We start from the raw sequence: 20,646 nt of genomic DNA, 5'->3' as shown, positions 1-20,646 counted from the left end.
TTTTGTCTGTCTTTCTACTTTATATGAATAAAACCGTATAGTTTGTTATCTTCTCTGTCTGGTGCTTATTCAACATTCTGTTGGTGAGATCTGCCCATATTGTTACATGTTGCTATAGACTGTTGATTCTCATTGCTCATTGTATTCCATTTTGTGAATATAATTTATGTTTTACTGTTCATTAACAATGGAATAGTTTCCAGTTTGGGGCTATTTAGAATAATGCTTCTTGAAGATTCTAATACATAACTTTTGGTGAATGCACAAATACATATGTTCAGCTCTAGTAATTTTCTAACAATTTTCCAAATTTACATCTCTCCAACAGTGTGAGTTCACATTACCCTACAGCCTCATTACCGCTGATATTTACAGTCATTTTTTTTTCAATTTAACCATCCTTGTGGGTATATGATGATATCCACATAGTTCAATTTGCATATAAGTATTTTTTAAGATTTTATTTAACTATTCATGAGAGACAGAGAGAGAGAGAGGCAGAGACACAGGCAGAGGGAGAAGCAGGCTCCACACAGGGAACCCAATGCAGAACTCGTTCCCCGGTCTCCAGGATCAGGCCCCGGGCTGAAGGCAGATGCTCCACTGAGCCACCCAGGCATCCCTAATTTGCGTATTTTTGATGACTAATGAAATTATTACTTTTCATATATTTATTGGTCATTTGAAGTTGGATTTGGAGAGCCTCTTTTGTGATATGTCTGCTCAAGTCTTCTGTCCATTTTTCTATTGGATTGTCTTTTTCTTGATTTGTAAAAGTTCTTTATATGTTTGAGTCCTTTACTGAATATATGCACGTAAATATATCTTCCTATTCAATAAAGTGCCTTTTGTTTTCATAATGGTGTCTTTGAGGAACAGACTTTCTTACTCTTGATGTAGTGTGATTCGTAATTCATTGTTTTAATAACATAAATTTTTTAACATAATTAACATAGGTTACTTATGTCAAAGATCCTCAACTCTTATAAAGCCATTTTAAAAGATCACTATATGGAGCATGGACATGTATCTAATTACAGTGATGACAATGCTTCCGAAAAGCTATGTATCTGGAAAAAATGGAAGAGAACACAGCTTAAAAACATTTTTTAAGGGTGGTGAAGAAACATTGAAAGAAAGCCTATTTTTAAAACTTTCTAAGTGCTTTTTACCAATACATGTTTCTATGAGTCATGTACCTTTGTGTCCCCATCATAACAATCTTCCTCCACATGTCTACTTCTATCACGTTGCTAAAACAAAGTATTACATTTATCTCTACTTAATTATTACCAGCCCATCTCTGTCTACTAGGACAGTGAACCCCCTGAATCTTGTTCTTTGTATTCCCAGCTCCAATCACAGGTCTGGAACATAAAAGGTTATTTTGTAATGTTTGACGCATGAATGCATTACTTGATGAATAGATAAATAAAAAGTATTTTTTCCCAAATCTTAGCTATTCTGTTTCTATATTTATATGCTTAAAATTTTCCTACTGCTTTCAGACATCATGGAAGAGTTTTTCAATCACTTACCTCTAACCTCCTCTAACTTGGGGGTTCCTAGCCACCTTCGAGATCCAGAATCCAAATGTCTAGCTCGGTTGCTGAGCCAGTGTAGGGAAAAGAAGTAGAGCATAGGGAAATTCTGCTTTGGCTAAAGAATTGTGTTACACACCATGACTTCAGCCTGCATTTACCCCAGATTTCCCAGATCAGTATGTATGAGCCACATTTACAAAAAAAGCAAAAGCCTCAGAAAGACCTTCTAAGAAGAATCCATGTAAACAAGAGGCACATTTCCTGGGACAATACACACACATATAGTAGGTCTTAAATATTTAGGGGATTTTTTTCTGGGTAAGTGAAATATTTACAAATGGCCCAGGATACACACATGGCCCAGTTGCTTACTGTCCATCTGTACTTCTTACAGGCACTCTCCAGTGGAATGGAAGTTCCTGGACAGCCGTAATCATGTCTGTCTTCTTCCCTGCTGTATCCGAAAATCTAGCACACTCTCCCACTGTGGGAACAGAAGAGATGCTATCTGGTGACACCAGGCATGCACTAATCATCTTGATTGGTAAGAGCTTGCAGGAATGCATCCCCAAGGAAACAAGGAGTAAAGAGCCATGAACCTTTCATATACTCATCCCTAGAATTTCATACCAGGCAATGACATGAAAGCTTTCCCATGGCAATCATGTATTTGTTGATCCCTGTCCTTTCTCTTTCCCCCCTTCCAAACCATGAGCACTGTACTTCCCTCATACAGCCTTTCTCTACCTGGCCACAACTTCCTCTGCAAAAGTAATTCTGGATATCCTGCCTTTCATACATCTGAAACACGCTGAAAAGCACTGATTGCCAATGCATAAGTCTACTTGAAAACCTGCCATATTTCCAGTTATAGGCATACCTTGCTTTCTTGTGCTTTGCATATCTTGTGCTTTTTTACAAATTGAAAGTTTAATGACAACCCTGTGTCGAGCAAGTCTATTGGTGCCATTTTCCAACAGCACTTGCTCACTTCTTGTCTCTGTGTCATATTTTGGAAATTCTTGCAATATTTCAAGCTTTATTATTATTATATTTGTCATGGTGATCTGTGATCGGTGATTACAACTCACTGAAAGCTCAGATGATGGTTAGTATTTTTAGCAATAAAGTATTTTTTAATTAAGGTACATAGGTTATTTTTTAGACATCATGCTGTTGCACACCTTTTTTTAGAGATTTTATTTATTTATTTATTCATGAGAGACAGAGAGTCAGAGACACAGGCAGAGGGAGAAGCAGACTCCCCGTGGAGAGCCTGATGAGGAACTGGATCCCAGGACCCCGGGATCATGACCTGAGCCGAAGGCAGAGCCGAAGGCAGCCGCTCAACCGTTGAGCCACCCAGGTGCCCCCGTTGCACACTTTAATATGCATAAATATAACTTTAAATGCACTAGGAAAGCAAAAAGTTCATTTGACTTGCTTTATTGCAATATTCACTTTATTGAGTCAGTCTAGAACCAAACCAGCAATATCTCTGAGGTATGCCTGGACTAGGTTTTTCAGACTTTCTAGACTACTTAGTGCAATGTAGTCTTTCTTATCCACTCATCTTTGTGTAAGTTGCCACCCTTGCCTGGATACACTAAAGCGCATTTAGAATTACATATCCATTTAGGTTACATTCCTTTCCAGGAGAGATGTGAGCTGTGCTCTGTCAGATTCTTGTCTGCTGTAAAGGGTGACCTTGAAAGGTCCTGCAGGAAGTGGCCTCTTGCTTCACTTCAGCTGTGCTTCCTCACAAAGCAGGCTTCACACCACAGGAGACCCCAGCACTTTTCAACTATTGTTGCACAGGGAAGGGATAATGCTTAACTATGGCCATAACCTGCTCTCAAACAAGGTAAAGAATGTCAAAAGCTGCGATTTTAAGTTATGTGGCATGTTTTGAAGGCAGAAATCAATTTCTATAGAACTGGAACACCTGCCTCATTTAATGCTACCATATGACACCTGGTTTCACAAGTGTTCAGAAAACTTTATTTACTTTACAAGACTCGATTAAATCTACAGTCCCCTCCCTTGGGTAATACAAAGCTGTAGCTATAGTTAGGGCTTCAGTAGCAGTTGCTTGTGTGACAAGATATAGAATCAAGGAAAGATCTGGGAAGATGAACATGAGATGGACATTCAGACACTGGTTTTTGGGAAACCGTTGCAGTGCTGTTTCTCCCCTCGGCCGATGTCAGTGGCCATCAGGGCCACCTTTTCTCTCACACACCCTCCCACAGTGTCAGGCCTTGCACAGTTAGAGGTTATATTCTCAGGGTGGCATGGACCATCTTTCAAACAGGCAGGGAAAGACATCTTAATGGGGGAAATGAGTCATCTTGGGAGCCAGGAGGAGGATGGGTACACCTTGATGATGGCCTGCTTCACAGGAAGATTCTTTACTCTCAGGGCTGCCTTGGCGCACCATGCAGCCCCTGGGTGCTCCCATGGCTCAGGGCCCACTGACTGCACATCCTTTAGGTGGAATTAATGATGGCACCCACACCTCCTACCAAGCTCATTTCCAATACTCGGTCTCCTGCTCTCCACCACCACCCACTTGTCCCCTCCACCTTCCCTTTCCTCTCTGGGGGGTGGGGTGGGGGCAGCGGCTAGTTAACTAGTTGACTATTTACTAATCCTTCTATTAACGAAGATTTCAGTCTCCCTCTAAAGCCTTATCCTGAAATCCGTAGGGATCTGTGACCCTGACAAGGAAACAATTAGAAAGCAGCTAGCAAAAGTTTCCTGAAGGATAGACATACCCATACCCGAGATCTGAAAAATTCTCTTAAAAGGGTGGATTGCACACCGTGAATCCCCTTCCTTTTCTCCTTACCTCCAGCTCCCCGTGATGAAACATCGGTAACCTTAGGAATGAATGACAGATGCTGTAACATTTAGGTTTCTGCCCCCCGGGGGAGGGGGGGACGCGGGAGTAAGTCTGGGGTTGGGGGGAGGCGTGGAGGGAGGGGGCACGTTCCTAGAGCCCCCGACTCTCGCTCAGGGCACCTGCTGGCAGGTGGCCGCGCCCCCGGCGGTGGTGTGACCCGCAGGGTGTGACGGCGAGCCCCCCGCCCCCCCGACCCCCCCCCCCGCCCCCGCGCAGCGTGACTGGCCGCCGCCGCAGACCCGGCTCCGGGAGGCGCAGAGCGGGAGAGGCTCCGGGGCTGCTGCCTGGCGGCCGCCGCGCCTCCACCACCGCCTCCGCCGCCGCCGAGCCTCCACCTCCACCGCCGCCGCCGAGCCTCCACCGCCGCCGAGCCTCCACCTCCGCCGCCTCCGCCGCCTCCGCCGCCGCCGAGCCTCCACCGTCCCCGCTGCGCCGCCGCGCTGCCCGGGAGCCCCCCGGGAGCCCCCCGGGAGCCCCCGGGAGCCGCCGCTCCGAGCCCGCAGCTCCGCCAGGCGGGGGCGGCGGCAGCGCGGAGCGCACAGGCCCGGGAGCGGCGGAGGGGGCGGTGGCCTGGGCGCGCAGAGCCGCGCGGGGGAGCGTGTGCGCGTGAGCTCCGGCGCTGCACCGAGCTCGGCGGACCCCGCCAGCCGCAGCCCGGGGGCCGCAGCCCGGGAGCCTCCCCGCCGGGGCCCCGCGGCACGCGCGGCGCAGCCATGAACACCAACGATGCCAAGGAGTACCTGGCCCGGAGGGAAATCCCTCAGCTTTTCGAGGTAGGGGGCCGGGGCTGGCCGACGGCTGGGGGGGGGGGGAGGCACCCCGGGGCGCGGCGGGGCCCACCTCGGCGCCCCGGGCGCGGAGGCGGAGGCGCGTGCAGAAGCTCGCCCTGCCCGTTGGTGCGGGTCCCCGTCCGAAGGTGGGCTCCGAAGCCGCATCTCGCAGATCAAGTTTGAGCCTCCAGCAGGGCTCGGGCAGGAAGCAGGTTGCCCCCCGGCGAACCCCTCGCGCGTGGGGGCGGGGGGCTGCAGGCGGGCCAGGTGGGTGCGCGGGCGCTCAGGCCCCCCGGGGACTCGAAGCCCTGGGGTCGGGAGCCCGGGCCCCTCCGCGCGCCGAGGGTGAGGACCCCGCGGGGAGGGGACGTGGGGACGGAAGCAGCCGGAGCGGGGACAGCTCGGGGCACAGGGATGAGGGATGAAGATGCAAAAACCAAATCCAGACCCGTCGAGCGCAGCGGGTCGCCCGGGAGGGCAGGTCCCCCGCGCCGCGCTGCGCTCTCGGTGAACCAACTCCTGAGCACGTTTCCCGTGGCCTTGGCAGGGACCGTCCTCCCTCGTCGCCCCCCGGCTGCAGCTTTGCCTGCCGCCCCCGACCCACCTGGACAGCGCGAGTCGGGGAGGGAGCGGCGAGGCGGGCGTGACTCCTGTTGCTCCGTCCTCGGATCCTCGGACCGCAGCGCGGCAGCGTCTACACCGGGGACCCGGGGGATGGGGAGCACTTCGGGGACGTGGGAGAGGCGGCTTGAGCCATGAACTGGGGGGAACCCTGTTCTAGACCAGAGCCGACGTCGCGGAGCCTTTTGCCTCTTTTCCTTCTCTTTCTATTTGAATTTCGAAAAATTACTGAATTCTATGTGCTTTGGGTTAGAAACAAAACAAAACAGGGAAGCGAGCCAAGCTTCATCGATGGAGCCCTGAAAGGTGAATTCCATTCACTGCAAACCTGCCCCCCCCCCCGTTTCTGAAAGATAGTAGACTGTAGACTGATCCAGTAAAACCAGGGATCATGAATTGTTCTTTCTCGTGTTCTGCTAAAAGGAATTTTAAGACACCATCTGGGAAAAGAATTTGATGCCTCTTTTCCCAAATTATCTTTAAAATGGGCCATCATCATTGCAGATCTTCATTTTCTCTCACCTCTGTAAGCCACTGGTTTCGGGTTGGTCTGAAGCCAAGATTTCCAGGTAAACCACACTGAGCACAAGCCTGGTTTGTGAAACCCAAATCTAGCAAGTGTGTTACTCATGCTTGAAAAAAATGGGAGAGGTGTTGCATAAGGACAGGTCTTGGGATAGGTAGGATTCTTTTTTTTTTTTTTTAATTTTTATTCATTTATGATAGTTACAGAGAGAGAGAGAGAGACAGAGACACAGGCAGAGTGAGAAGCAGGCTCCATGCACCAGGAGCCCGATGTGGGATTCAATCCCGGGTCTCCAGGATCGCGCCCTGGGCCAAAGGCAGGCGCCAAACCGCTGCGCCACCCAGGGATCCCGGATAGGTAGGATTCTTAAAGAGTTGTTTTTTTTTTTTTTTTTTTTTTTTTTTTAATTTTCAAAAAGTGAATATGGAGCTGAAGAGCTGAAGGTTATGACATAAAAACTACTGCTGTGATCAATTTCATTTCTATACTTCTGGAAGAACAATTAGAAACATCTGCAGGAGTGTCACCTGATTACAAAGTGCTTCTTAATAGTATGACTGTTTTCTTTATAAATGTGGGCGCTGTTTTTCCTCCTTGGTAACCACAGAGATTTGTTTTTTAGTTTGTTCACGAAAATCTATACTGTGTATGCAAATAGATGATGGCAGGCATTGTTCAGGTAGTATGCATTTTGTTTTGTTTTGTTTTTCTGCATATGAATGGAACGTTTTAAAATAGTGGCACCCAGTAAAGGAAGTCCACTCCCTTAGGTAAAATGCAATAATACAATGTACTTAAATGCAATCCTGGACAATTAGAAGATGGAAAAAGACTGCTGGTGACCTCCAAAGGCTCCATCCTACCAGTGAGAATCTAGGCTTTATCCAGAACAAGACAGAAGTAAGACCTGCCAGTTCTCCATGGGATAAATATAGACAGTAAAACCAAATACTTTGCTTCCAAACTGAATTTCTTTCTGTCAAACCATAATAATGGTAGGCCAAGTTTCTAAGTATATGGAATTTATCAATCAGGTATCTATCAAACCAAAAATATTGTCCTCGCTGTAGATTTCAGACACCACGGTGGGCCAAGTAATTGATTATTGAATCTACATATTGTCAAACAACTAGATGTATCTAACTGACCTTTTCAGATTTTCTCCTGACTTGAGACATCATATGCATTAAATGGGATACCTCTGGTAGGTTCAAGTTTGAAACATGTTTCCATTTTTAGATTAAATGTTTAAAATAAAAACTACTTTCCCCTGATATTGTCAGGATTTCTTGACTCTAACCTCAGAGGGTATGTATTGATCTTACATTACTGTACCTTAGAGTAGAGATTTAGCAATTAATTTGAATTCTGGTGAAAGTCAAATTAGATTATTCAGGTTCTCAAAGGATTAACTCAGACTGAATAATAACATCAGCTGGTTGGCTATCTTGGATCCCTGATGGTGGCTGACTATTTGAAGGGTTAAAATTATCCATGAAGGAGTGGAACTCATTCCTTCTAAAATCAGTACACTTTGGGGAGCCAGATTTCTTTAAGGAAGCTGGAAATGTGTATTTTCCAGTTAAAAAAAAAATTCATTGAATATGATCACTCATTTTAGTTAATAATAGGAATTTAAAAAGAGAAAACTTGACTGATTCATATTGTAGTTGGATTATGTATGGGCACAGATAATCTGGCATTTTATTTTTATTCCATATCATACTTTTGCAAGATATGTAGAGAGGAATATGTGAGTTTTGGAATAAAAAAACATTGAGTTGAAATCCTGGGCCTCCAAGTTTCCAGCTCAATAACCTTGATCAACTCATTAACATCTCCGAGCCATGGTTTCCTAATCTATAAAATGGGGGTAATAATACTACATAGGACTGAAGAGTGCATTGGGTGAGCTAAGGCACAGAGTAAGCACTGCCACTGTTATTAATGTAGGAATGTGAGGAGTTAAACACAATGTGTGTGTGTGTCTGTGTGTGTATGTAACACAGGTCTTGACACACAAACTGAATGTGGATGCCCAGATTGGTTTTTTCCTCTCGCTCTGCTGTTGAACTCCTCTGAGCACTCCAGCCCACGCTATTTGGGATTTGAGAGAACAAATGCACCTAGAAAGAGCAAATTGCACAAGAATAATTTGAAAATAAAATACTGTATTTGACAAAGATGTCAGCCTTTAAAGGGTGTGTGTGTGTGTGTGTTGTACATTGATAATGTATGTTGGAGATAATAATCCTCTATGCTTTTTCCATGAAATACTGTAAAGGAAAATATTCTGCACATCACTCCAGTTCCCAGGAGTCACCATTTCCAAATTTGTAGCATTTTTAGAAATTAGTACATGTGACACATTGGACACCAGACTTTCCTCTGTAACCTCAATGGATATTGTGGACATTATATATCAAATAGCATTTTTTTTAAAGTCTCAGACTATGTTTTGAGTAAAAAATTTTTCCTAATTAGAAAATAGTCCAATATGCAACCTCCAATGTGCCAGGGACAATGTCAGGAGCTAGAGACTGAAAAATAAAAAAGACCCAAACTGTGTTGTTGAAGAGTTTACAGTTTAGAACATGAGGCCAATACATAAACTGATGGTTTCAGTTAAAATGACAGGCAAGATGGTTTTTTTCTGGGTAATGTGGAATGCAAAGGAAGAGGTCCACAAACCTACCTGGGAGCTTAGGGGAGGCCTCCTGATAATAATAATGTTACCAAAACCCACCAACATCTATTGCATATTTACTATGTGTCAGGCCCTCGATATGCACTTTACAAATATTACATTTTTAATCCTTAAAAAACTCTATGAGGAAGGTAAAACTTCATTTTGCCAATGAAGAAATTGAGGTATAGAGCCCATAAAAATGGGTGGGAATAAGATAAATAATGACTGGAGCATATTTACACGCTACACTTTATCCCACTTTGATAGGGCTCCTCCGTTTTAAGCTATGTAATCTGACTTGTTTAAAAGGCAGTGAGCTGGAAACTTATGGTCAAGAAGTCAGGGGTTATCTTAATTACTCAGCAGGTCATAATTTCAGTTGTTTATTTAAAAAACAAATGCAAAGAACAGAAACAACCCAGAATTTAAAGATAGGACATACAACCATTTTAACAAAGGTGGTTTTATTTATTTATTTATTTTTTTACAAAGGTGGTTTTAAAACCTATTTTATATGGGTGTATTTTGTTGTTGTATTTCAGAGCCTTTTGAATGGACTGATGTGTTCTAAGCCTGAAGACCCAGTGGAGTACTTGGAAAGTTGTTTACAGAAAGTCAAGGAATTAGGCGGCTGTGACAAGGTGAAATGGGACACATTTGTCAGCCAGGAAAAGAAGACCCTACCTCCACTCAATGGAGGGCAGTCGAGGAGATCCTTTCTAAGAAATGGTAATGTATATGTAGAATAATGGTTTATAGTTATAATGGTTTTCTTTAAAACACACCATGTAGACTATAGGCAGTTCTTTAATTTATTAGGTTTCCAAAAGCCTAGAAAGACATTGGCCCTGGAACATGATTAATCTCTCTGCTCTGAATTCTAATCACCTTTGTGATAAGACAAACAAAATCACATGCCGCTGTCCAGCATTTCCATAAAGGCTTAATGAAATTTTGTATTTCTGACTTCATTATTTTACAAAATGAATTGCATTAGCAAACTATGAATTTTTCTTAAAATTGTAAATAAGAATCTCCCAAATAAATGGATAGACCAAATAGCTGTTATGTAACAATTCACCATTTTTTTTATTAGCTGGGAAGAGTGTGGTATAATATATTTACAAACTCAAAGTCCATATTAATGCCTCTGCATAAATGCATGTAAAGTTTATACTAGCTTATCCAACGAGCATTTATTAATGCGGAATGCAACATATTAGATTGGGCGTTTAGATGCTATAAAAGAAGTAGAAGACATGAACTTGTCTAGCAATTTTAAGAATAGTTTGGAACTAAGAATTAGAGTTCAGTAGAGGAGATTCGTGGTATATTCTGATAGCTTTCTGAATTACATGCTTATCCAAATTAGTGGTTCAACATCAGCCAAAGCCTTTTAGGCTCTGGTTGAAATTGACAAGAACAATAGTATGTGCAAAATGGAATCATTTTCAGTCAGGGGAAACTATATTTATTTTTTCCCAGTGGGCAAGATCATTATATTTTCAAAATTCACATCACTTTCAAAAATAGTACTATGAAAAGTTTTAGCTATACAGACAGAATTTGAAGTATTTATAATACAAGCATTACAAGTATTTGTACCAAATAAAGAGAGACATAAACTTCAGTTTAATTAGTATGCCCCACTTAGATTTTTTTTGAATGCAGCATGGAGAAAAGTCATGGTGTGTTAATTTTTAAGAAACACAAGCAGAAAGGATAAGCAGAACCAACATTTTCTCAGAAGCATCTCTGGAGAGTAGAATCCTTCCCTATCCATGTGGGAATCATCACTAGTTGATACAGGCCTGAATGCTCAAGTGCCAGTTACCTCTGAGACTCAGTCAATTTCTGCTTTGGTGAACCAAATGATGTCTTCATGGGCTTGAAGAGTTCATGTACCTTCCCCAAATGGCTAACTTACTTCCCTGGGTGTTGTCATACCGTTAGAATCTGGCTCGGGGTTAAATACACATACCATGCCCTTGTTAAATCAAGTGAGATTAGTATGGGGAATACTTTCTAGACCTTAAGGCACTAACAAACCTTAGGTATTAATGAATCTCGTCTAAAATATTTTTACATTTTTAAGTTTAAATCTAAGAGGATATGATATTACCTTAGCCCAAAAGCTGCTGTCAGAGTGGGTATGAAAAGTGACTTTTGCAACAAAATAAAATCCAAATGCTTCCATTTCATACTATTACTTGGCTTGATTATACACAGAAGCCAGGCAGGCCAAGTATATAATAGACAACAGTGGGGACTGCGGTCAAATTAGAGAGAACAGTCATTGTCTAAAGGCAGTCATGTACAAATTTTAGAAACACACTGAGCTGAACAAAACACATCTCTGGGGCTATATTGGGCCTACAAATGACCAGTTTGGAACTCCTGATTTAGCAGGATAAGCTAAAACAGGAATGGAAAATGTAGGTCTAACTGTCATTAGAATTAAAACTGTTTGTTAATTTTAGAATCTCCATTCCATGTCTACTAATACTTTACCAGAATTCCTTCTCAGAGGTCTTCTAATTAATCTATGTACGAATAGAACCATTCAATATACAATGATGACTGTCTTATTACATGCTGAAAGATGGAAAATGGTTTTTAAATTGACTTTTCTGTAAAAATAACATTTTATGATATGCTTTACTTGTGCTTTGTAACTTTTAGCTATAATTTATGGAATAGATTATTAAATTAAAGAAAACTGATAACTTCCCAGTAACTTAAAGCATCATGATTATTTTTAGAAATAAAAAGTGATTCATACATATTTTGCTGAAATACTGGCATAGCTATGCTAATATGTAATTATCATGAAAAATTATTCTGTGAATTAAAACATTTTAATCATTTAGGCAAATTACTTTTATACATCATTTCATACATAAAAATATGATAAAAAGCAAGGATAAATTATTGACTGAAAGGATTTTACTATCAATGTGAGATAAGCATCCATATTTTTCTGTCATATGTATACAATTGAACAAATAGTTGCAGATAAGGGGTCTAATCCCATAGCTCCAAATGTCCATAAAGCTTCTGTTCTGTCATCGTATACTCAACATGTTTAAAAAGCAATCATAGCATATTTGCTTCAAAACCAGCACTCCTTTCTTTCCTTATTTTGATGAAGTCAGTCTATGAGTCAGTTGAGCATTATAATAACAATTTATTGAACACTGCTATTTGTCATTCTTTTAAGACTGAGGATATAGCCAGTGACAAAGAACAAACATGGTACCTGCCTTCATGGAGTGCTGTAGAGAATATTATGCTAAATAAAATAAGTCAGTTAGAGAAAGACAAATACTATATGATCTCATTCACATGTCGGATTTAAAACAAAGCAAATGAGCAAACAAACAAAAAACCAGAATCCTAAATACAGAAAATAAACTGAGGGTTGCCAGAGGGGAGATTGGGAGGGGGGAGGAACGAGTGAAGTAGACAAAGGAGATTAAGCATAACTTACCTTGATGGGCACTGAGAAGTGTATAGAATTATTGAGTCATTACATTGTACACCTGAAATTAATATAACACTATGTTAATTATACTTCAGTTAAAAATAAAATATTAAAAGAAATGCTTTGGAAATACTATAGGAGTGTAGAGAGTGGACACCCTATACAGGTACAAAATATATGTATCATATATATATATATGATACATATATATACATAACAGTTTGGTATAGACTATAATGCTGAGGTTATTTTTAAAGAATTTGTGTAAGATGATGTTAATCAGGAATAATTGTTGAAACAAAAATAATGAAATTGGCAATCATTTTGATGATAGAATAAAAAACATTGGTCGTGAAAAAAAATATATATATATAATTAAAAGCCCAGTCGGTGCTCTAGGAAATACCATATGCTATAGGATCAACCATATAAACAGGGGAGTGGAACCAAGGTAGGCTGGGGTTCAAGGTAGGCTTCCTGGAAGAAGTGATATGCTAGTGCTTGGAGACAGAAAGCTAAGTGGGTGTTAGCTAGAGAAGGATGGAAGAGTTTGAGTATATACCAGGGAATAGAGAACAGGGGTTCCTGACGTTGAGGAAGAGGCTATGGTATAGATAGTAATAACAGAAGCCCACCATTTCTGGAGCAGAAGAGAGAAGGCAGGAAACTATATGAAATGCAGTGTGTTCCTTATTTATTTAAACTTGAAACCTGGTAATTGTTTTTGTAATGTCACCTCCTTTCATATCACAGATCCCAATCCTAACCGTGTTCTTCGTATCTCACCACTCATGTCCATTTCCTGTGCTACCCCTCTTAACTGAAGCCCTCATTTCTCACCTGTGCATTACAGTACCTGACTCCTAGCCGCTATTCTTTCTGCCCCCCCCATCTCCCAAATCAAATCCCTTCTAACCACCACCAGATTTATCTTCCTAAAAAACATATTTCATATTTAATTATGTTCCTACTTTACCCCTCTCCCCGCCAAAAAACTTCTCTGCTGACTTTCTACCAGGTTAATGCTAAACCCTTTACTCTGGTGGTTAAGTCCCTCCACCCTATAGCCACACCTGCCTACCCATCTTCTGGTTTTTCTCTATGGGAAACCATCTGTTCTCTGTTACCAATTCAACAAATATTTATTGGACACTACGTGCCAACCATAGTTCTAAATCCCAAGGATACAGTTCCAGATAAGTAAGGTCCCTGCTTCATGGAACTGAACATTCTAATGGGAGAGGACAGTGAATGGAGACCTTTCAAATTGTGAAGTAGTAGATGCTTTGTAGAGTGACTTAGAGTGATATCCTTGAAATTAGGTGACTACTCGAGATTAAAAAGTCAGTGAAGTCCCCTTATAGGAGGTTTCATGTGAGCTGAAATGTGAAAGACAAGCAGAGCATTTCGGGCAGTGGATTGTGGGGACAAGATTGGAAGCAGGCAGATCAGTAAAGAGTCTGTTAAAGTTGTCCAGGTAAATGCTGGTGACTTGGGCAAGAGTAGTGATAGTGCAGTTGGAGAAAAGTTTGGGTATTTGGGATATGTTTTGGATATAAAATCTATGGCAATAAATGTGAAGACTAAGGGAAGAAAATAATTGAGGATAATGCCTTGAGTTTTGCCCTGTGTTAGGGGAAGCCATTTGATTTCAAGGCAGACCAGGATACTGTTGTCAGTGCCTTTCCTATCATAAACCCTTCCCATAGTTTTCTAAAGAATATCCACTATTATTGCAGACGACTCTACTCCTTTCTTGGAACTGAAGCGAGTCCAGTGGGTCAGTAGTCAATGACCTCATCTATTGTGTCAACAGAGCATGAGAAGTTCTACCTATCAATATCCCAGAAAGAGATATGAGCACAATGACATGCTAAAATCCAGTAGTCCCCATAGCCAAGTCACTCATGGAAAGCCAAGTGGCCTCCTGTTTCTTTTATGCAGTGCCTGTTGGGTAGTTAGGGCTTCTCTTTGTCTCCTGGGATACTGACACATGGGTTGAGGACAGAAGGAGCCATGAACTACAAGTACCAAGGCTGAGCCTCGAACAACATGGGAATTAGCAGCTGTGTAAGGTTGGGAGAATTGTGAGGTTGTATATTATACAACTCCAGCGAGCACTGTTTGCAGAGATCAGGGTATATAAAAACTACCAAACAAGATTAAGCAGTACTTAAGCGGGTTCCTTCAGAACAGGGTTTGGCAAATTATAACCCACCTACTGAGTCTGGCTCCTTATCTGTTTTTATAAAGTTTTGTTAGAACACAAACTCATCCATTGTTTATATGTTGTCTCTGACCACTTTCCTGCTACATGACCAAGTTGGGTATGAGACTGTGCAAAGTTCAAAATACTAAATGGCCCATTAAGGAAAAGTTTGCAGATCACTTACAGGATGGAGTCTCCTTCCACTTGAAAAAAATCAAACTCATTTAGTTTGAAAAATTCCCTCCACTGATTGGCTAAGTACAAAAAATGTTTTATTATGCTTTTTTTTTTCCCGTTTCAAAGTTATCTTACTCTTTTGCAGTAATGCCTGAAAATTCCAACTTTCCATATCGGCGGTATGATCGGCTTCCTCCAATCCATCAATTCTCCATAGAAAGTGATACGGACCTCTCTGAGACTGCAGAGTTAATTGAGGAGTATGAGGTTTTTGATCCCACTAGACCTCGACCAAAAATCATTCTTGTCATAGGTATGAGGACAGAAAGCAAAATTCTTATAGTCTTGCTATCTTTGCTTGTATATTTACATTTCAAGAAATTATGTTAATTATGTGTATTTGCAAATACTAAGTTGGGTAAAGACAAACAATAGAAACAAAAGCTCAAGAGACAGTAGATATAAATATTTTAGCATAATTTTCAATAAAACAGAATTGTTATAATTATATAATGCCTATTGCACTTTTATAGAATCTCATTACAATGTCCTAGAAATTCTCTATCATGAATTGAAAGTATTAATTTCTTCAAGATTTATTGTCCTCTGGTTTTATCTGTTTAATTTTTAACATAGAAACTGAATCCATTAGAAGTTTTCTTTCTTTCTTTTTTTTTTTTTTAAGATTTTATTATTTATTTGACACACAGAGAGAGAGCGTGCGAGACCAAGCAGGGGGAGCAGCAGGCAGAGGGAGAGGGAGCCTGATGTGTGTGGGGCTCTCTCCCAGGATTCTAGGATCATGACCTGAGCCAAAGGCAGATACTTAACCACTGAGCCACCCAGCTGCCTCCCATTTGAAGTTTTCTAAACATGATGTGTCTTTTTCCTTTCTAATTCAACAAAATGAATTTTTATTCACTATTAACTTTAGAGGGTAAGAATAATAATTATGATAATATGTTGGTAAAGACTCATAAATGAGTCTTCTGTATGGCAAACTGGCACTTAAAATAAAAAAGTTTGGTGTTTAAGACAAGCAAATCCCATAGAATAGTGTTTTATACATCACATAACATCTGAGTATTAGTCAAAATAAGAATAACAGTTGATCTTTAACATTGCTTACTATGAATGTGTATGGAAATACCAGTCTGATTTCAATTCACGAGGAATGGATATGGAAAATGTTGGAAGTCTTTTGGCAAAACGCATTGTTGACCATTCTCGCAACTTCCAACTTCCTCAAAATCTGTAAAAATCAATGAGGAGACCTGTGAACATGCAGTATGTTGTCATTGTCTCACGTTCCAGTTTGACTCAGCTTTCACAGAGATAACCAAAAGTGAAAATCGAGTGTGACGTGTTCAGGGCTCTTCTCGTCAGTAATGTTAACAGAGGGCAGATTGCATGCAGCCCCCATGCAAAGAAGTACTGTTTCTGGGAGATGCACTGATGACGGCAACTGGCAGAAAGGCAGGCAAATCAACACACCAAGCTGTAACAAGAATTTAAGTTCACCAGACTAGAAGAAGTGACATTGGTCCATCTCTCAGTGTAATGAAAATGAAATTGCAAAGATATTTGGCACTGAATTAAGGTAGTATCGTAGGTAGAAAATATAACAACTGGCTTTCTAAAAGTCATTATTCTTATGGCATATGGTAGCCACCATTATGCCGTAAATCTCTGTTCTTGAAAAGTGTGTGTGTGTGTGTGCACACTTAAAAGTTTGAGATTCGGGGCACCTGGGTGGCTCAGTGTTTGAGCATCTGCCTTCGGCTCAGGTCATGATCCCAGGGTCCTGGGATCAAATCCCGCATCAGGGTGCCCACAGGGAGCCTGCCTCTCCCTCTGCCTATGTCTGCCTCTCCCTCTGTGTCTCTTGTGAATAAACAAAATCTTAAAATGTTTTTAAAGTTAGAGATTATTACTTAGAAGATGAAGAAATGCTTTATTAAAACATAGAGCTACAGGTGAAGAAATTATTTCGCCGTTTTGGGATGAAATATTCTTTCATATTGCTGTTCTCAAATGTTGGTAATTATTAATAGGATGAACAAATGGAGGTGTGATTGTCCATGAAAAAGGCGGAATACCAAAATGCTCTTCTGTAAAACACATATATGAATTTTTTGTGCATTGTGAATTTTATATGAAAATGTCTAAAATATTTCAATAAACTAAGGTCTTTGGAGAAAATACAAATGCTTCAAAAAAGAACTCCACAGTTCTTTCTTACTCAGTAAAATCAATTGGCTTCCCAAGAGTGTGATTCTGGTTTTAGACTTACACACTATAAAATTGTATGTATTCCAAGAATAATGCAGAACCAATGAGTGTAAATAACTTTTAGATTTTAGAGCATTGAGATATGAGAAGAAAGGAAAAACCGAACCTTAGGTTATCTGAGAGAATTGGGGCAATTTAATGACTTTTGAGGAATTATAATTGTACCCGAACCTTACAAATGTTTATTGGTATCAGGTAAAAAAGGAATGGAAGAGGTACAGATACCCACATGGTATTACATTCAAATAAAATTTCCTTTGTGGCGATGCAGAATTTTTTTAAAGCTAGGCATCTTGTCACAGACATGAATATCTCTTATATTAATATAATTATAAAATCTAAGAGTTAGATGGATCCTAATATTTTTAAGTATTAGAGATAAATAAATGGAACCAAATTAAGCTCACTTTGGTTTCAGAGAGAAAATGTGAAACCAATTTGTTCATCAAACCCATGTAATAAATTAATACTATTCCTCCTTAATTGTGCTAATCATATGTTTGTGTTGTCTGCTATTTGCTTCTATTAGTTGACAAAAAAAATTTGTGTGCTATAACTTTCTTAGCATGCTTGATTTTTTTTAATTCAGTGGGATTTATAATCTCTTATAAATGAAGTTTGATAGTTTGTGAGATAAAATGTGTCAATATAGTTTATGAAAGATAACTTTCATTCTTCAAGGATCAAATCTTCTTAAATTTGATGGGGATATTCATGTAATTTTTTACTTCAAGCCAACCCATGAACTGCATTATAGGTTAATAAGCCAGAAGCAGCTATTTAGAGCCAAAACTTACTTTTGATTTGCAAAGTAATGAATTTAATCAAGTAGTAGTTGATAATGTTAAATCTAATAGGATAGGATTTAGAGTTTCTTAGAAAGAAAATGGTTAAAAATGTAAACAAATTCCTATCCTAAGTTTAATAAAGCAGTAAAAAAGGTGAAAGCCACATGTTATCAGGTTTATTATTTGGTATTGGGGTTAAGAAGTGATTCTCATTAGTTGATCTTAGAATTCTGAACTTTGAAATTTTTATATTTTATTTATTTTTTAAAGATTTGCTTATCTATTTAAGACACACAAGCACACACACACACACACACACACACACACACACAGCAGAGTGAGCAGAGGGAGAGGGAGAAACAGACTCCTCGCTGAGCAGCGCGCCTGACATGGGACTTGATCGCAGGACCCTGAGATCATGACCTGAGTCAAAATCAACAGTCAGACACTTAACTGACTCAGCCACCCCAGCACCCCTGCATTTGAACATTTTTAAAAAGGAAATAAGGCATGGCCAACTAAGTCTACCCATTCAGAACTCTTTTTAGAAAAAATAAGCAAAACACCTGTCTTTTTTACTTATATTATTTGCAAAAAATAATTGATAATTATATATAAAATGAATTGTACTCCCTCCCATATCTGATATATTGAAATAGTAGGGAGAACACCAACTCACTTTTCTATTGAATTTTTATTTTCAATATTGCTTAATAAATCATAAATATTTTCAGTGAATATTACCAAAACATTTCATTACTTATTAGACATCAACCTTTAAAAATATTTTGTCTACAGTCAATAATTTATGCTTAAGCATAAATTTCATCTTGGTAATTACTAAGAAGTCACAAATCAGGGCTCCTGGGTCTCTCAGTTGGTTAAGCATCTGACTTCAGCTTGAGTCATGAGCCTTGGGGTCCTGGGTTCGAGCCCTGAATCATTGGGTTCCCTGCCCTGCGGGGAGTCGGCTGGTCCCTCTCTCTCTCCCTTTGACCCTCCCCTTCCCCCTGCTCCTGCTCATGGTCTCTCTCATATGAATAGAGTCTTTAAAAAGAAAAAATAAGGAGTAACAAATCAAAATCAGACAGGGCTGATTGCTATTGCTTTATTTAGAAATTTGTTCAGACTTTAGATTCAAATTAGTCTAGGTTGTTTAGAAATATAAATTAAATCTAATATGATTGGAAATAAAATCTGAGGCATAGATTTTATAATTATTTTAGGACATAAGCTTCTAAAAAATAAATGGTAATTACCAACGATTAGTGTTGAGTAAGGTTGCGAAATGTTGATTACTTCATACGAATGTATCACAAAATTGAAATTATCTTGAGCTCTATGAATTTGTTCTGCTTTAAGCACCTATTCCATTCACTCTGTATTCGTGGCATAAAACTTCTTTGAAATTGAAAGGAGATGAGGCAAGTAGACCTGTGAACGGAGTTAAAAAAAAAAAATTTAAATAACCTGTGTCAATATTGATGTCCCTCTGAGTTTAAGAATAATTGTTGCATTTCACCAAATTGCACGGTAGCTCTTTGTTGGCATGGAACACATTTCTATTATTTTGATCATTGTCTCTTGTGGCCCATAGATTTTTCTTTGATCACAGGGAAAACGCAATTAGGTTTTACACAGAAGAACAAGACACAGTTTCTTTCAACTGCATTGTCCAATTTTCTTTTTTTTTTCTTCCAATTTTCTAAGTTAGTTATTTACTAAAATAGGTAAAGGAAAAAATGTCTCTTTCATCTAATAAAATTGATCGTAATTCTATCTTTTCCTTGGCTAAGTCTGTACTTGCTCTGCATTCAGAGGTAGAGCCGAGAATGGCACAGGTGTAAAGTTGGCTTCCCTGACAGTGGCGATCTAGACTGTATCTCAAGCTAGAGGTAGTAGCTGTGTAAAAAGGGGTTTCTTGTTGTTATCGGAAGGTCACAATTTTGCCTGTTTTAAATGACAGGTGGTCCAGGAAGTGGAAAGGGTACTCAAAGTTTGAAAATTGCAGAACGTTATGGATTCCAATACATTTCGGTGGGAGAATTATTAAGAAAGAAGATCCACAGTACCAGCAGCAATAGGAAATGGAGTCTTATTGCCAAAATAATTACAACTGGAGAATTGGCCCCACAGGTACTGCTGTGTTATTTGCTTCTAGTCTGCAAAAGATTCTTATGCCAATTGTGTCAGTCTAACTGTGGTTTCTCGACTTTCTTTTTTTTCTTTACAAAAGGAAACAACAATTACAGAGATAAAACAGAAATTGATGCAAATACCTGATGAAGAGGGCATTGTTATTGATGGCTTCCCAAGAGATGTTGCCCAGGCTCTATCTTTTGAGGACCAAGTAAGAATGTCTCTATATTTTAAATGACCTGTTTTTGCTTAAAACTTTGAGATTAAAAAAAAAAAAAAGGTTTCTTGGAAGACTTACTGTTATTCTGAAAAAATTCTGGTCTGAAAGCAGGAAAGTACATCAGTATGGGTTGTCAAAAGGTCATTTCCTTGGCCTGTGTGCCTAAAAATTGGAGAATGTCTCTGTCAAAATAGAAAAAAAAAGGACTAATAAGAGAATTTGTTATTTTTACTTAAAAAGGCAAACCTCTCTAAATTTTATTTCAAAACACTTTAAGATTAT

At 40.0% G+C, this 20,646-nt stretch overlaps 1 protein-coding gene across 2 annotated transcripts in view; it reads left to right on the top strand.

Annotated features, from left to right (window-relative positions):
- Positions 1-5,069: 5,069 nt before the first annotated feature.
- The window catches only part of AK5 (adenylate kinase 5), a 237,479-nt gene continuing 221,902 nt past the window's right edge, over positions 5,070-20,646 (top strand). The window contains exons 1-5 of one of the 2 annotated variants that reach the window (XM_038541633.1): positions 5,070-5,222; positions 9,598-9,784; positions 15,143-15,238; positions 19,972-20,141; positions 20,242-20,355. In XM_038541633.1, coding sequence (XP_038397561.1) covers positions 5,163-5,222; positions 9,598-9,784; positions 15,143-15,238; positions 19,972-20,141; positions 20,242-20,355 — 627 coding nt within the window. In that variant the 5' untranslated portion in view covers positions 5,070-5,162. Of the gene's footprint in view, positions 5,223-9,597; positions 9,785-15,070; positions 15,239-19,971; positions 20,142-20,241; positions 20,356-20,646 lie in introns of both variants that reach the window. The other variant, XM_038541632.1, reaches the window with a different exon arrangement.

Source organism: Canis lupus, chromosome 6 (genome assembly GCF_011100685.1).
Source record: "Canis lupus familiaris isolate Mischka breed German Shepherd chromosome 6, alternate assembly UU_Cfam_GSD_1.0, whole genome shotgun sequence".
Taxonomy (NCBI): Eukaryota; Metazoa; Chordata; class Mammalia; order Carnivora; family Canidae; genus Canis; species Canis lupus.
The sequence above is the reverse complement of the archived record's forward strand: the minus strand, read 5'-3'. Positions and strand labels throughout refer to the sequence as shown.